Here is a 15233-nt window from a genome sequence, read left to right as displayed (position 1 = left end):
AGCCAGGTATCGTTGTGTTGTCGGTTTTACTAGGATATGGCGGCGAAGAACAACTGTGTCGTAAAAGATGGCCACTCCCGTATTCCGACTTGGAAAAGGGATACGCATCCCCCACCTATGTATTCTGTATTATTAGAATTTGGCAAATGCAAGCAACTGTCCCGTAATTTTATAGTGTTATCATAGCCAGTAGTGGACATTATACCTGGTAGTGAACAGTAATTCTTGCCATCTCTACAATTTTCTTCTACAGTGTTTAGCCCAGTTCATTATACAAGATAGGCCTTTCCTACGAACGAAGCGATCTCCATCCCGAAGGCTCCCGGAGTCCGATATATTCTTAGTAGCATACTGGTTACGGCAGATCACTAGGGATCAACTATGCCGGGGTCATGTAACTAACCTGTGCTACTTTGTAATCTATTAGGATTAGGTCCGTTAAATCCGGGGGCTTCCGTCATACGACGGAAGACGATGGGTGGATGATTGTATAATCAATCTTATTACAAATCACGCAATCAATAGCGAAAACATATATCGCTTAACGCCATTTCAACGTAGCTCATAGCTGCTTTTCAACGATGCCAATATAAGAGCTAGCTTACATTCTGCACCAAGGTATCGACGTCTTATACTTTCGCGGGCAAGAGTTGACACAGCGTACACACTCCTAAGTTGGGTTCAGTCCTTCAACGCAAAGAAAGTCAAAGCAACAAACGTTTATAGAAGTAAAGTTATAGGCAATAAGTCTATTTTCTAGTGATTATATATGATAATAGGTAACTAAGTCTAGGTATCATCGAAAAGAATAGTTATGACATAACAGTTTAAGATAACTTATGGCTTCGGAAGAACTCCATAATCGCCGTGCTGGCATTGAAAGCCGCCACGTTTCCTTCGTTATCCGCGTTCGTCTGAGTAGATGGCCAGTCATGGCCAATATTGTCGCCATCATACACCAGCGAGACCAAGCCGCCCCCATAGCTCATTTTAACACCGTTATCTGACTGGGCGATAGTCGTGTTAACCGGCGTCTGGTCCAAGTTATCTCTGGCCGCCCATTGCTTCGCCCAGGAACTGACGGCCGGCAAGCAGGCTCCCGACCGGAAGTCCCCGTTATACCTAATTGTGGTGTCGGCGCCGCCGTGGAAAGCCAGGATTGGGATGTTAGACCGAGCTGCGTTGCAAGGTACCTTGACGGTCTCCGGGTGGCAGTCCGCTTCATTGTCGATCTCCTTGATGTAATAAGCCCCCGAGACCGGGGCAAACGCCGCGATCCTCTTCGAAAGACCCGAGTCGCATGCAAGGCGGCCAACGAAACCTCCACCTTGGGATTTGCCTGTCGCGTATATGCGCTTCTCATCCACACATAGCTCCTTGCTCACAGCGTCGAGAACGTTGTTTGTGAACCCGATGTCGTCCGATTTACAGTCCGGAGCTCCCTCCCATTCCGTGTGGCCAGGTCGGCTAACCTATCCAGGTATTAGCAACACGTACCTAGGCGATTGGCATGTTACGGTGACTCACCTCTAGACCTTGCAGATATACCACGATATGGTCTTTGTTGAAGAACGGATCGGTCAACTTATCTAGTTCAACTTGGCGTGATATAACCCTGTTGGCACCATGGTAGCTAAGAATAAGCGGCGTCGCTTTGCTAGAGTCGTAGTTTGCCGGTAACCATACGCGATACTCGCGATCCCCCGGGGCAGTGAAGTTTTTAAAGTCGCCAGGTGTGAAAGACGGTGTCTGGCCACAGCCAGCGGCTTGTCCCCGCGCCGTGCTGGCGAGGGAGATGAGAGCGAGAGAAGCAAGCGAAAGAGAGAACATGGTGTAAGCTTGATGACCTAAACTAAAAACTTGCCAACCTTGTTGAGTACTGCCGTGCGCTTTATATATACCGGCGAAGTCAGCAAGGGTTTGTCGCTTTTACGACGCCGCTGACGGTGTGCGGTGGTACATGGTGCATAGCACAATAGGTTCATTTCGCCGAACAGCCAGCCTATCACCATCAGGCGTCTTCCCCAGTTATTCGGTTGCGAGGAAGACAAGCGGATATCATGGCACTGGCACCAGGTACTAATCAAGCCAAAGGTGGAACCGCATTAGGATCAAATAAGATTTAGCTGATCAAGAGACAGAGAAGTTTCTATTTTTGAACTGCTGAATACGCACTATATACGACGATCATATATGTGATCCTTGTATGTCCCATAAATCTCAGCCACCATTGTTACATTCCAGTTGCTGACGACTACAAAGCGAAGTTCGGCACCGCCTACCGAATGTGGAGGTCGGCATCTACTCAGGGGCAACAAGCTATTCTAATCTGATTGATGACGCCACTAAAGATTTCATATATATTGTATATATAGGTAGGTACCTAAGCATACGATATGTCATAGACCTCGTAAGTAGTTCACCAAAGAACCTCCCTAGGTATCACTTCCTCATTACTCTTGAGTCTACCGAGTTATCACTCATGCTTAAAGCCTGAGCCGTTCAGACATGGTACGGTCTATAGGAAGGCTGTTAGACTTACAAAGCAGGTCTCACTAGTATCTGATGATATCAAGATAAGAGGCTTGTGCTTAACAATGCGCAGACAGTGGTAAACGAGGATGGAATAGTTGTTGATTCAATAAAGGTTAACTACAACAATCGCTGGTGAGTAATAAGTATGGTCGCTGGTTAACTTAACCTGATAGGGCGAGTTGCCAGACCTGGGAATTCATTATACGTGTCACCTCCATCCAACTTACAGTATTTACTTTTGGTAAACTACCGTTCACTCAAACACTCGCCAGATCTTTCTTATATTGAGTTTGTTGATGGGCTTTCTTACATTATCTGGATATCAAGTCTAGGTGGGTTATGATTTCGGAAGCGAATTCGGATATATTAGGTGCTTATTAGACACCGGAGCCGGCGTCGGCAAAGTTATCGATAGACACAAGACCGGTTGAGAATATAAATACCTGCCGATTCAAATTAATTAATTAAAAATTTATCAGTTACCTCGTCAGTTTCTAGAGTTACATCATTGCTAAAGCTGCTTGTAAGAAGCCACAAGTTATCAACCTTTTCAGAATTTTCATCCTCACCGACCATGTCAGATCCTTCCACCATATTCGACAAGACAGATCCAACCACGCCTGGTTATTATGGACCTTCCCAGACGGCCTTACTACTTCTAGACTTCCACTCCATGCTTGTCCAAAAAGCCGGTGGACCGAAGGCTCTTGTGGCTCTTCGTGTAGCGGCTGATATGAGGGCTTGGGCAAAGTCGCAAGGCATCCAGGTAGTTCATGCCCTGATAGACTTAAACACATCGACGTTTGAGACGTGTCGGGGCGCCTATAAGCTTATGGAAACGGTCGCGAGCGCGAGGTCAAGCGGTGGCGAAGAGGTTATTGAATTATCCGAAGGTAGCAGCGACGATGTCACATTTACCCGCAAGCCCGGCCATGTCTCTGCTCTTCGATCCCCCGGTCTAGACGAATTCCTGAGGCAAAGGGGCATCAAATCGTTAGTCCTTACTGGCCTAACCACATCCGGGTGTGTGATGAGGACTGCGGTTGCGGCAACCGACGCTGAATACGTTACTACGGTTATCTCAGATGGCTGCGCGGATTCAGATGAGGCTGTCCATGATATTATGATTAATAAGGTCCTTAACAATAGGGGATATGTCACTACTGCCACTGAGTTCCAAGACGGGTTTAAAAAAGCCCAGGAAGCGGAATGAAACGACTTCATACCAAGGCCATCCAATCACCCTTTAGAGATGCTTCTTAACAAGTATCTGTACCTCGAAGAATACATTTTACGTGGTTTGAAGAGGATTTCTTTTGATGTATCTGGCAAAATGAAAGCTACGACTGCCTAAGACCGCCTAACTAGAGTGATGAGGATGATATAGAGGCTCTTATAATTATTTCAATGTAAAGCTAATTTGCTAGATATCTATAAATTGAATTCTATCTTTAAATTCCTAGACACCTTTACTCATATACACCCTTTCTTCTTTCTACAATCAGATCTTCCGTTCCTCTAGGGTGTATTGGACCTTCCAGGCTCAAATTCGGGTTTATCTCTGGTTCTGGCAAGATGGGTCCCTCAACGAGTCTACCTATACACCGAGTCCTGTAGTTTGTCATCAACCATTGGGCTAAATCAGGATTACTCAACTCTTTCCCAGCCCAATTAAATCCTAGTTTCCGATTGTAGTAGTCGGGGTACTTCATGAGATCTAAGAATGAGTTAATATATTATAAACCTGGACGAGTAAAATATCTTAGCATGCTGAACATACCCCCAACATTGTAAATGTAGCCTTCGACGGCGACCCACGCGCCCTGCGCACTTTTATAGTTGTTGTGTTTAAGGAACTCCCACGCCGGTATATCCAATAGTTCTTTCGTCGCTAAACCAGCAACGATGAGGTGCTGTTTATCGTTAAATAATTTAATTAATGCTGCCGCGTCGCTATCGTGACCGGTTACGGCGACCGTAGTATCCCGGCGGATGAATTTACGGAGAGAATTGAAGAGACTTGGGTCCTCTTGTTGGAGCGCTTTAATACATAGTGAGTTGGCTATTTGACATGATTAAGGATTTAAAAGAGGAACCATACAGCTTATATTAAACACCCAATCATGGACAACGACGTGGTTATCTTGCAAATGTTCCCAAGTACGCTCTGGGACGAGGTAGCCGACTTGCATAAATTGGTAAGACTATACAAATAGAGATTAGCTAACAGCGCGTAGAAGTTATAGGCGAATTTCAGCAATTGGAATATATAATTCTGTCGGGGTCTGTTCTGGCCATTGAGCAAGAAAGGAATATCTCTGGTGGCTACTAACATTCATCATCTCAGGTTTGTGATACTGCAGAAACTGTTGAGTAGCGTCGAGTCCCGTGCAGTGGATGAGCAACTGGGAACCTCCGGGGTGAAAACGTAGGTAGTCTAAATGATATCAGTACCGAAATCGTTAGAGCCCTTGACAACGAAGAATAACTGACCCGAAATATCGTAGACCACATTTCCTAGTGCAATATAGACCCCATGAGAGGGGTTGTCATACCACCGTAGCGTTTCTGGTGTAAAATACCTCATATTCCGTACTGGCTGTGGTACGTGGAGATACGCGCAGGTATAGGGGACTAGACGCTCCAGTAGTTGATTTGTTTCGTGTTCCGATCTTGTCAGATCTTTGGACAACGGGCCACCATAACTCTCGGTTAACGCCTCTTGTTCTTCGATAGACCGAGCAGGGAAATCTTGGGAAAAGTCAGTATAGCTCTGCTTCTAAATATGATGTCTACAACGCACTGGTTATGTCGAAGATGAGTGGGCCCCAGCTGGTCCAAGCAGATCGCCCATTCTGACCATCACACTCTGCGACCTCTTCTATACGCCTTCGTAGCATCAACTTGCCAATTGGTTGGATACTGGTGTTGAATTTTGCACGAACAAATTCTGCTCTTGCATCTCGATTCAATGTCGAACCTTGAGGTCCAATCACTACCATGGCGCCATAATCGGTTTCCGTAGCATTCACACTTCTTAATTCACCTGGAACATTAGGTAGGTAGGTAGTCAGCAGTCAGGGTCAAAAGCGGGAGAAGGGTCGGAGTTAACTTACTCGTGATATCGAATACGTCGAACCCGTCGTCTCCGTTTGATTCAACCACCCAGGCATCATTGAGGGCCCTATGATTTGCCACATCACCGATATACAAGTGTTGAGGGTATTCCCTCCTCATAGGTGTATTCTGGGCTGCGTGGCCAGGGAAGCGCCTAAAATTCGCTCCTCCAGATCGTTTCGGTAATGTATATGGACTAGGCGGTGGGGAATATTGTGGCAGAGGAAGTGGTGCGAGAATCCAAGGCACAATGGCCTTATATCGAAGCCTTACCGGTCTGGATAATGATTGTTTACTTTCTCTTGCCACAACCCACCCCGGGTCGTACGGAGGTATCTTGAAAGAGAAGCCTCCCCAGCTATCAGAACTTGGGTTCGATTCTCGTTGCACGTGCAGTTGAGTAAAACAGTCGATAATCATAACTATCCACCCTCTATATTTGGAAGCTTTTCGTTAGAGAGACCGCTCTACGAGATATAGCTATTGGTATGGAGATGTGTATAACTCACAGTGGGGCTCCATACTCGTACTCAACGTACGAAAGAGTATCACTAATATGCTTTATGTGACTGGGAAAACTTGTAAATTCTTGAAATCCTTCAACAACATCTGGTGCGATATCAGTCAAGACATTATAAGGTCCGACACAATCTTCAGAAGATCGAGCATCGAACCCAGGTTTCGCTGCACGACTTGGGTAGTAAAAGGCTTGACTCGGAAGCTTTGGTCTTAATAGATCTCCCGCAGGTTCTCTAGGAACTGTGTATTCGAGAGTTAGTAAATTGAGAGTTAGCAAAATCCGGCTAAGGATACGATGGGAGTTCTGTGGTCTTGAGAAGGGTAATATACTATTTGACTTAATTGGAAGGATCGGGGACAGGGAGTGATGGACAGGCTAACGTACGAGATAATAACATGATCAACGCTATTAAATAGGTGATACCCATGGAGGTGGATGGCTGGCACCCATCCTGCGGCCTCGCGCTGTGTAGGAGTTTTGCTACTGAGTCTCGACAACTAGCCAGATTCCGGTTTGTGTGGTGGTAAGTGAACTGTTCAATTATGTTGAGGAGCCACGAATTACTCCAGGGTAAACTTTTCCATGTCTTATACTCTTCATCGTACCAGCCATGTCTTACGAGTCTCATACGCGCTCCTGCGTCTACCCATCGCGTCAAAGCCAACTCGTAATATCCTCTTAACTCGGGAGTCCAAAATTCCGGGTTTGCTATTCTGCGGGACTCGTATGTTGCACCATTGAAAGTTCCCATTCCGAAAAGCAGAGGCGCCCGAAGCGCAACACTACCGCGCTGAGGTATGATCTTGGTCCAGAATTCTTCACATAGGATAGCTGAGGCCCATACGGCGGGTATCAAGAAATTATAACTATAATGTTCGCCTCTCCTGAATTTTTCGTAAGTATTTCTATCATAATCCCTTTCACGCGCAACAAAGTTAAGATTAGGGAAGTATATAAGTTTGAAGTAGGTTGTGAAGCCCCTATGTCTCCCGCGTATATATAGCGTCGTTGGGCTAGGCTGTATCGTACCGCCCCAAATTTGTCTGGTGAATGAGTGGCCCAGCTCTGCGATCCATTCTTCTCCAAAGAACTAGTAGAACGGAAAGTAAGCTCCCCAATAATACGAAGTATTCAGCGAAATAGTATCTTACCGGTTCATCATCAGGAGTATCTGTGGCAAATCGACACATCCATATCGCGTGCTACTCGTCTTATTCAGCCTCTACTACCTAAAAAGGGGACGAGAAAATGGATTTGAGACTCACCGCAAACTCGTGCAGGAACTACGAAATTGAGTAAGTAATTAGTTATGAATATCGCAGCGCTACAGGGAATGGGCCTCGTACAAGACTAGAAAAGTTGAGCAATTGCATGCATCTTTCGGGGACCGATGTCTCCATTTCAAGTAGGGTTCGTAAGGCATAACGGACGTTGAACATAATGGTTGCTCTTCCCATTGCAGGATTGTTGAATCTTGTTGTGGCAGCCTGGGCTGGCACAACAATAGTTGTCTCGTCGCAGAAGGTACTGACTATATTGCCCTTTGTCAGATTTTCGATTGCTTGGTACAGTTGAGCACCGGACGCCCTCTGTTCCCTTGGACGGGTAATAAGCTTCATTTTGTAAGGCCTATACTGCGGGGGGAAATCATAATTGGGATTATCTCCTATAGGTATTGGCCTTGAGAATAATAGAGCATCGAGCCTTGGTTGAACATTAGCCACCTAGCTCGCAAATAACCATGTCGAGAATAAGATAAGATAATATAAATAAAGGGGAATTATAAATAAAGAGGCTACATGCCATTCATTCTGTTCTTCGCATAACTGCCCTATAACACGGCTGAAGATTTCTATAGCCTGACTGGTATATTGCCAAATGATAGGGTTGTCAACAGTGTACCACGTTTCATCAGGCCACATATTGAGGCCTGGAACAGGTTCACTTAATGCATTTAAAGCATTATGTCTTGAATCAAACCAGCAGTCTTTCCGAAAGCACGAAAACCACTGGCTCTCGTCCACGATGCTCAGATTAACCCTAAAGGCTTCCCATTGATCCCAGTTGCTCCTCCAACGGTCTTCTGCGGATGGCCATCCGCAAACGAGTCCATCATAAAGGGCTTCTATTCTCCAGGTCTTGACGTCGGGATTGGCCCATTGGACTTGTTCCCTCTCTGTCCTGAAAAGTCTGTTTAATTCCTCAGGCTCTGGTTTTGGTATGGGATCCGTTTTCCCCGGGGGTAGTGTACTAGGAAACTCTTGACGCAAGCCGGAGTGGGATAGGCCGTCAGATGTATATAGACTGTGAAAGGGAGCGTCTGAGATGCCGTGCTTTCTTGCTAATGGCGTTATAGGTCTCGTGGGGTCTTCTCGTATGTAGGAAGGTCGAAGTACGTCCACATGATAGAAATGAGGTCTTGTCTGAGGTGGTAGGCTTTGAGACAAGGGTGGTCGATGTGTTGGAGGTATAAAGTGCGGAGGTGGAATCTGAGCTGGTGGAAATAGAGGTGGATCTGGGATTCCACCTGAAATTGGATCACCGTCTTGATATGGGACGGAAGATGGATACGTATATCGATGCGGAGCTGGAAAGGGGACTGGAAATGGATCGTGAAATGGATCTTTTTCTTGGGGTGGTTGGTTGGGTCGAAATGGATTCCAACCTGAGCCTGAGCCTGAGCCAGAACCTGAGCCAGAACCCGACATTGTGCCAGGTAGTAGTAATGTCTTCGAAACGATATAGTTAGATACAACTTGAAGCGAGATATAAGATCGAGACGCTATACGGGGGGGGATATTTGGACAAGAACACACGTGCGGTCAAATTGGCAATGGTAATTGTCTAACATAGGTGGTTTAAGGATTGACGATATGTCGACTATGGACTGAGGGAACTGAATTCGGCTATCTTGTCTATATTGTACCTGATTTAGATAGTTATTTTCTATAGTTGTTTTCGACATTTCCTTTCAATATTTGCTTTTCTTCTGTAAAAGAAAGTCCTTGTCCACAAAGCAGACGTGGGACGCATCCGGATCCTGTCTTATAAAGGTCGACGTATTATTACAGTGTATAAGTCTGAGTCTAAGTCTAAGTCCAACTTCCATGTTAGCATTAAGGGGTTACCTCTTAGGTACTGCAAAACAGGTCAATTCCACGGGCAAATAAGAAGAATAAGAAGTTGATTCATTAACGTTCAGTTGTACTGAGCAAAGCTCAGCAAAGTTCCAAGTACACGAGGGTAAACCTCGGATATATATCACTTCCGTGCTCCACAATACTAATTACATGTAGTACGCGGGGGAGGGGCAGAGAGAGCACAGGTACATACATGTACATATGTGGTATCTGATAAACATTGAAACTTCCATGGGGGGGGGACCTACGAAGACGTCATTGTAGTGTACCTAACGTAAGGTACCTACTACGGTTAGGTACACGTACCTAGGTAGTTTCCTCTAGATAATATGTAGGTACATGTACGGATTAGATACAACGTGTAAAATTTGTTGTCCGTACATGCATGTACCTATATGTAGGTTCCATATATGCATCCATGGATCACAGCTCTTAGCTTCCGCAGCTCTTCTATGCATCTTCAAACCAATCATCAACCCATGAATCTTCAACCTCGACCTCTCTTACGACTATGTGACATTCTAACAAACGAATGCTTCGTATCGTCGCCAGGATGGCTCACACCTCTGCGTTGGATATCCGCTCTCTTTCCCTTCTCTATCGCAACGACAAACTAGAAGCTCCGAAGGATCCTCCCCTTAGCGGCGTATCTTCCGTGCACAATGATCGCATCGGCCTATTTCGTGGAGACATCACCACTTTATCCGTGGATGCAATCGTAAATGCTGCCAATACCTCTCTGCTCGGCGGCGGTGGTGTTGATGGTGCTATCCACCGTGCTGCTGGTCCGAAGCTACGTGCCGAGTGTCGCACCTTGGGTGGTTGTCATACTGGTTTGTCTAAGATCACCGATGCATATAATCTTCCTTGTAAAAAGGTCATTCATACTGTCGGTCCCGTATACGACGATATCAACCCCGCTAAGAGCGAGGCTGCTCTCCGCAGCTGTTACAAGTCGAGCCTGGAGCTTGCCGTGCAGAACGGGTTGAAAACTATCGCGTTTAGCGCAATTAGCACTGGTGTTTACGGTTATCCAAGTCGTGGGGCTGCTCACGTCGCCTGTGACACCGTTAGAAAGTTCATGGACAGTGGTCATGGAGAGAAGCTGGAAAAAGTAATCTTCGTCACGTTTGAGTTGAAGGACGTCCAAGCTTACAATAGCATTATACCGTAAGTCCTTCATCCCCGCCTCTCTTTTTACCAGCATTCTAGTTTGAAATTAACAATCTATATCTGCTAACATACATACATCACTATATAGCCGCCACTTCCCTCCTGCCCCTATCGCTAAAAACGAAGCCACTCAAGAGCGCACTACGGACGCCGAGACTAATACCGGCCAGGTTCCCGATGTGTCCGCCACCGGTACTGCAAGCCGTTAGCTTGTGTTAGTGGAACAGAGATCGCGTAGCAAGAGTGGTATTATCACCATGGACAGTCCTGCATTGTTGAGATGAGAAGCCATAATAGTATCGCGTACAGTATCTACCTACCTGAATTGGAGGATGGCATCCGGTACGGAAATGTGATACGTCATCAAACACTAGCCCAGTATACGACGAAGCTGGAAAATGATATTAGGAATACTGATTCAATAAGCTCTCACACTTTAACTCCTGTTAACCCAAGTCATAAGCTGAATGCTGCTGAATCTAGTTCTCATGATGGATTCGATACCTAGGTTTACCTACAAATGTATGTAGGCTGCTACGTTGTAATGCCCTGTCTAAATATACATGCCCGCTTCACTTGCTCTCTTGCCCAAAAAGTACTTCTTCCGTGTCGTAGGTGTATACCATTGGTAGCTGCCAATATGTCTCCATGTCCCCCTTGGCTGCTTTCCATGCTTGCTGTAGTACCTGAAGTAACTCCGCGTCCAACGGTCCTTTTTCTAGGTAGTCTAGATTGTGCTTTAGTTGCTGTATATTAGAGAAGCCAATCACGACCCCGTCCTGCCCTTCGACAACCCGTAGCATCGAGTGGTGTACCAACCAGCGCATCGCTACCTCCAAGGGATTCAAACCTCGTGCCTCGGCAGCTTCACGGATCAGCTGCGACCCCTTGATTATACCATCTCTGAAGTACCGCCCTCGCGTCAAATGCTGGAATGGGCCTGCCGCGTATCGTCCTTCCTTCGGGTCGTCGTCCTTCGATGTGATCCTGCCGAGGAGGAACCCGCCTCCAGTCGGGCTATATACATCGACAGCGATACCATAACGAGAGCATGTTGGAATCAATTCATCCTCAATAGTTCGGAATAGGCAGTTGTATATGGCCTGATACACTGTTGGCTTTACCCATCCATTGTGATTACACGTCATGACAATCTCGGCCACCTCGAAAGATGCATAGTTGCTGAGACCCAGTCGCGAGAACTTGCCAGCTTTATGTAGCTTATCTATAGCTTCAAGTGTAGCTGCGAAAGGCACAGATCGGTCCTGGGATGTTAGTTAGCAGGCCCCGTGAGTTTTGAAACTCGTAATCTATATTTTTTCAGTAAAGGGGTTCCGTTACAGGTGCATGAAGGTAGAGAATCTAGGTTTATGTAAGTATCGTTTCTTATGCTACTTTTATTTCCAGTGCACGTACGTCTACAGAATCTGTCCCAAGCTCCTTTAGACAAGTGTATAACGCACTTGTTAGTGCCTCTGGCTCGTGCGATCCTGATGGTAGCGGCCATAGTTTTGTGCCTATGGATAGACCTCTCTCCTTCCACCTGGCCTGTCTTGTAAATGCCTCCTGCTTCCCGCCGATATATAGGCGTGCCGTGTCGAGCTCATGGTAACCTCGCTCTTGAAAGATGTCCAGAGCCTTCTTGAAATCACCCGGATCCGTCATACGTGCCCCTGGACTTCCCTCGGGACCAATGACCATGAGGCCAAGGATTATCCGCGGCTTTCTTTGATCTGTCATTTGAGTACAATTTAGAAATCTAGAAAGAATTACGAGAGAAAACATAAAACATTTTAAACCAGGAATATTCTACTTGGGATTAAAAAATGCTATGATGAATCCAAGACAAATAACTGAGATAGTTTGTGGCTAATACCACCCCTAGTCTTATACTATACCCGGCATTCATTTCTCCCCGCACTGCCGATACAGAAAGGTCGGGACTATCTAGCTCCTATCTATACTAGAGAACTATTTATAGGTAATTCCCCTTCAATGATGGCTTATTAATTAGTTATGATAAGGTGAAATATGAGCTTATATGGGTAAGTACCTATGTAAGACTATGACCCGGTTGAAAGTAATGTTGAAAGTAATTGTGAGGTTGGTAAGTTATGTTAGTATAACTAAACTGTCTTAGTGAGTATAGTAACACAGCTATAAGAATGAAATTTCCTAGTAAAAGTAATGAATCAAAGAAAAAAAGATGATGACTCATGCCGCGTACGGAAAGTAAAGATTCAATAATATCAAACTAGACAACAAGTTTAAACAAAATAATACTCTCTTCCACCGTACCTTATTTTAGCCCGCAGCTACCCGGGGGATATTTCCGCGATTTCCGCGATCGGCTTAAAAATATATTCGATATCGGAGTATGTCATGACAGATGGACATAGTAGGCTTCGCGCCCTTCTGTACCTATGGGTGGGGCTCGTCGCTGTTCGATAGTGACTAACTAATACTATCATACTGGGGTGTCTATAATACAAGTAGACATTTAGTAAACAAAGTCTATATAAGGTTTCGAAAGCCATGGTGGTTTTATAGTAACTGTTGTACTGTAGAGCATTTTCATGTATGATAGGTCGAGACCATTTATATTTTACTAAAAATCGACGAAATATTTGCATATTCAAGATGACTGTCGACGACAACAACTTAGCTCTAAGAGCGGCTAATAATACGACGCGAAGTAGACTTGAAGGCAACCTGCATATGTTTGGCAAGAGAGCTCTTCAACACTTCGACTTTGACCCAAACCACCGCAACCTTAATCATGGTAAGTGAATCTCATCAAATTAGGTAGTCATGTGCGTCTACTTACTCATCGACAGGCTCGTTCGGGGCAAGCCCACGCGCCGTAAGAAATAAACTTCGCCAGTACCAAGATCGTACCGAAGCAATGCCTGATACCTTTATTCGTTATGATCTGCCCGATATTCTCAACGAGTCTCGAGAAGCTATGGCGAAGTTACTCAAGGCACCAGCTGATACGGTAGTGTTCGTCCCAAACGCTACGGGAGCAGTGAATACGGTCCTCCGAAATATTGACTGGAAGGAAGACTGCAAGGATGAGATTCTATATTTTAACACTATATACGGTGCCTGTGGAAAGACTATTGACTATCTCGTTGACTCGGGCCGGGGCCGAGTTTCGTCGCGAGAGATACAGATAGCCTATCCATGTGAAGACCACGACATTGTAGCATCTCTCAAAGATGCAATAGAAAAGGGGAAAGGGGATGGGAAACGCGCTAAAGTGTGTCTCTTCGACACAGTATCCAGCCTCCCGGCTGTTCGATTTCCCTTTGAGGACGTTGTGAGAGTCTGCAAACAAGAAGGGATCTTGAGCCTGGTAGATGGAGCCCAGGGTGTTGGGATGCTTGATCTCGATCTCGAGGCTCTGGATCCCGATTTCTTTGTTTCGAATTGTCACAAATGGCTTTACGTGCCGAGAAGCTGTGCCGTCCTATACGTCCCCTTCCGAAACCAATCATTGATAGCATCGACAATCCCTACATCCCACGGATACATTTCCAAGTCCGGTGACAGGTTCAACCCATTACCGAAGAGTCATCCATCGCCCTTTGTCAACAACTTTCAATTCATGGGAACTCTAGATACAAGCGCCTATCTTTGCGTGAAAGATGCGATCGTATGGCGGGAGCAGACCTTCGGCAGCGAAGAGAACATACTCAAATATACCCATGGGTTAGCTAAGGAAGGGGGTAAAAGGATTGCGCAGATTCTTGGAACTGAGGTCATGGATAACAAGTCCGGTACGATGTCGCAATGTGCGACAACAAACATCGCGTTGCCATTAACACTTGATAAGGCATCTCGTGCATCTGCATGGATGATGGAGAGGATGGCCTCTGACTACAAAACTTTTTTCCCGCTGTTCACGCATAATGGCCGCAAGTGGGCGAGGATAAGTGCACAGACTTATCTGGATTTTGAGGATTTTGAGTGGGCTGGCGAGGTGCTTCGTGAGCTCTGCCAGAGGGTCGAAAGGGGGGAAAGTAGTGAAGCATAGGCGTGTCTACAATGTCGGTGGAAGTATTTAATAGGTATAATCATCCCGTTTCTGTATTAGTAGGGTCAGGTTATACTATCAAGTCTTCCCTTTCGGATTTAGTTCAGCCTATAAGCGTGTCTTCGAATACCCGCAGCATCGACATTCACGCGGTAAACGTTACCAATAGATCCCCCGTCTTCATCCCGAATCGATATGATAACTATTGTCTTCATGTTTTCCCACCAGATGTTGTACATGAGCACATATTCGCGCCGGGCATGCCACATGCTTCCGTCACCACTCCTTCAGGCGACAACCTGATTTTCTTACCTAGAGAGTGCCAGCCCATCATCTACCCCGAGCATCGATCGCGCCGTCATTCATTCGCACCCTCCACATGGTAGACGGCAGCCATTCTTCGGCAGTGTATTGCTTCATCTTCGATATTTCGATGCCTTGAGTTTTAAAATAACGTTGTAGGTGTTCTAATTATCATAGATAATAGACTTCTCATTACAATACGTCAAGTCTCAGTAGATAAGTGCCACTCAACTATTCGGAAGTAAGGTGTAGGTCTGTAGTTTAGACTTGTGGAATAAAAATAAAGGATTATGAAAGATAAAATGTAATACCCAAGGTGTATTTAAATGATGTATTTATCGCAAATACTGCTAAATCCCCGTACACCCAACTGAATCCACGTGAGAGGCACTCGCTAAAGTTGTAT

The 15233-nt window shown here is 45.7% G+C and overlaps 7 protein-coding genes across 7 annotated transcripts; 3 read left to right on the top strand and 4 right to left on the bottom strand.

Annotated features, from left to right (window-relative positions):
• Window positions 1–827: 827 nt before the first annotated feature.
• On the bottom strand, window positions 828–1830 carry F4813DRAFT_393376 (carbohydrate esterase family 1 protein; the record flags this gene model as incomplete). Its single annotated transcript, XM_049247415.1, has 2 exons — window positions 828–1472; window positions 1528–1830. The coding sequence occupies 2 exons, from the start codon at window positions 1828–1830 to the stop codon at window positions 828–830; spliced, it is 948 nt and encodes a 315-aa protein (XP_049095758.1).
• A 1279-nt stretch (window positions 1831–3109) lies between these two features.
• On the top strand, window positions 3110–3748 carry F4813DRAFT_393375 (Isochorismatase hydrolase; the record flags this gene model as incomplete). The annotated part of the gene is made up of 1 exon (XM_049247414.1): window positions 3110–3748. One exon carries the CDS (start codon window positions 3110–3112, stop codon window positions 3746–3748), a length of 639 nt encoding a protein of 212 aa, XP_049095757.1.
• Window positions 3749–3914: 166 nt separating this feature from the next.
• Window positions 3915–9109, bottom strand: F4813DRAFT_373491 (uncharacterized protein). The gene is made up of 13 exons (XM_049244819.1): window positions 7976–9109; window positions 7519–7876; window positions 7438–7455; window positions 7324–7374; window positions 6557–7262; window positions 6162–6411; window positions 5652–6085; window positions 5339–5581; window positions 5029–5286; window positions 4869–4972; window positions 4637–4739; window positions 4316–4576; window positions 3915–4252 (listed from the first exon to the last, which is right to left on the bottom strand). The coding sequence occupies exons 1-13, from the start codon at window positions 8878–8880 to the stop codon at window positions 4005–4007; spliced, it is 3939 nt and encodes a 1312-aa protein (XP_049095756.1). The 5' UTR covers window positions 8881–9109; the 3' UTR covers window positions 3915–4004.
• A 756-nt stretch (window positions 9110–9865) lies between these two features.
• F4813DRAFT_393373 (MACRO domain-containing protein) lies at window positions 9866–10694 on the top strand (the record flags this gene model as incomplete). Its single annotated transcript, XM_049247413.1, has 2 exons — window positions 9866–10482; window positions 10574–10694. 2 exons carry the CDS (start codon window positions 9866–9868, stop codon window positions 10692–10694), a joined length of 738 nt encoding a protein of 245 aa, XP_049095755.1.
• A 363-nt stretch (window positions 10695–11057) lies between these two features.
• Window positions 11058–12225, bottom strand: F4813DRAFT_383066 (Aldo/keto reductase; the record flags this gene model as incomplete). The annotated part of the gene is made up of 3 exons (XM_049245894.1): window positions 11058–11750; window positions 11827–11847; window positions 11902–12225. 3 exons carry the CDS (start codon window positions 12223–12225, stop codon window positions 11058–11060), a joined length of 1038 nt encoding a protein of 345 aa, XP_049095754.1.
• Window positions 12226–12893: 668 nt separating this feature from the next.
• Window positions 12894–15124, top strand: F4813DRAFT_373474 (PLP-dependent transferase). Its single transcript, XM_049244818.1, has 2 exons — window positions 12894–13267; window positions 13323–15124. The coding sequence occupies exons 1-2, from the start codon at window positions 13066–13068 to the stop codon at window positions 14522–14524; spliced, it is 1404 nt and encodes a 467-aa protein (XP_049095752.1). The 5' UTR covers window positions 12894–13065; the 3' UTR covers window positions 14525–15124.
• Window positions 14574–14911, bottom strand: F4813DRAFT_245825 (uncharacterized protein). Its single transcript, XM_049240082.1, has one exon. It carries the CDS (start codon window positions 14791–14793, stop codon window positions 14623–14625), a length of 171 nt encoding a protein of 56 aa, XP_049095753.1. The 5' UTR covers window positions 14794–14911; the 3' UTR covers window positions 14574–14622.
• Window positions 15125–15233: the final 109 nt, after the last annotated feature.

The sequence above is a fragment of the Daldinia decipiens genome (genome assembly GCF_022478715.1).
Source record: "Daldinia decipiens strain CBS 113046 unplaced genomic scaffold F4813scaffold_43, whole genome shotgun sequence".
NCBI lineage: Eukaryota > Fungi > Ascomycota > Sordariomycetes > Xylariales > Hypoxylaceae > Daldinia > Daldinia decipiens.
The sequence above is the reverse complement of the archived record's forward strand: the minus strand, read 5'-3'. Positions and strand labels throughout refer to the sequence as shown.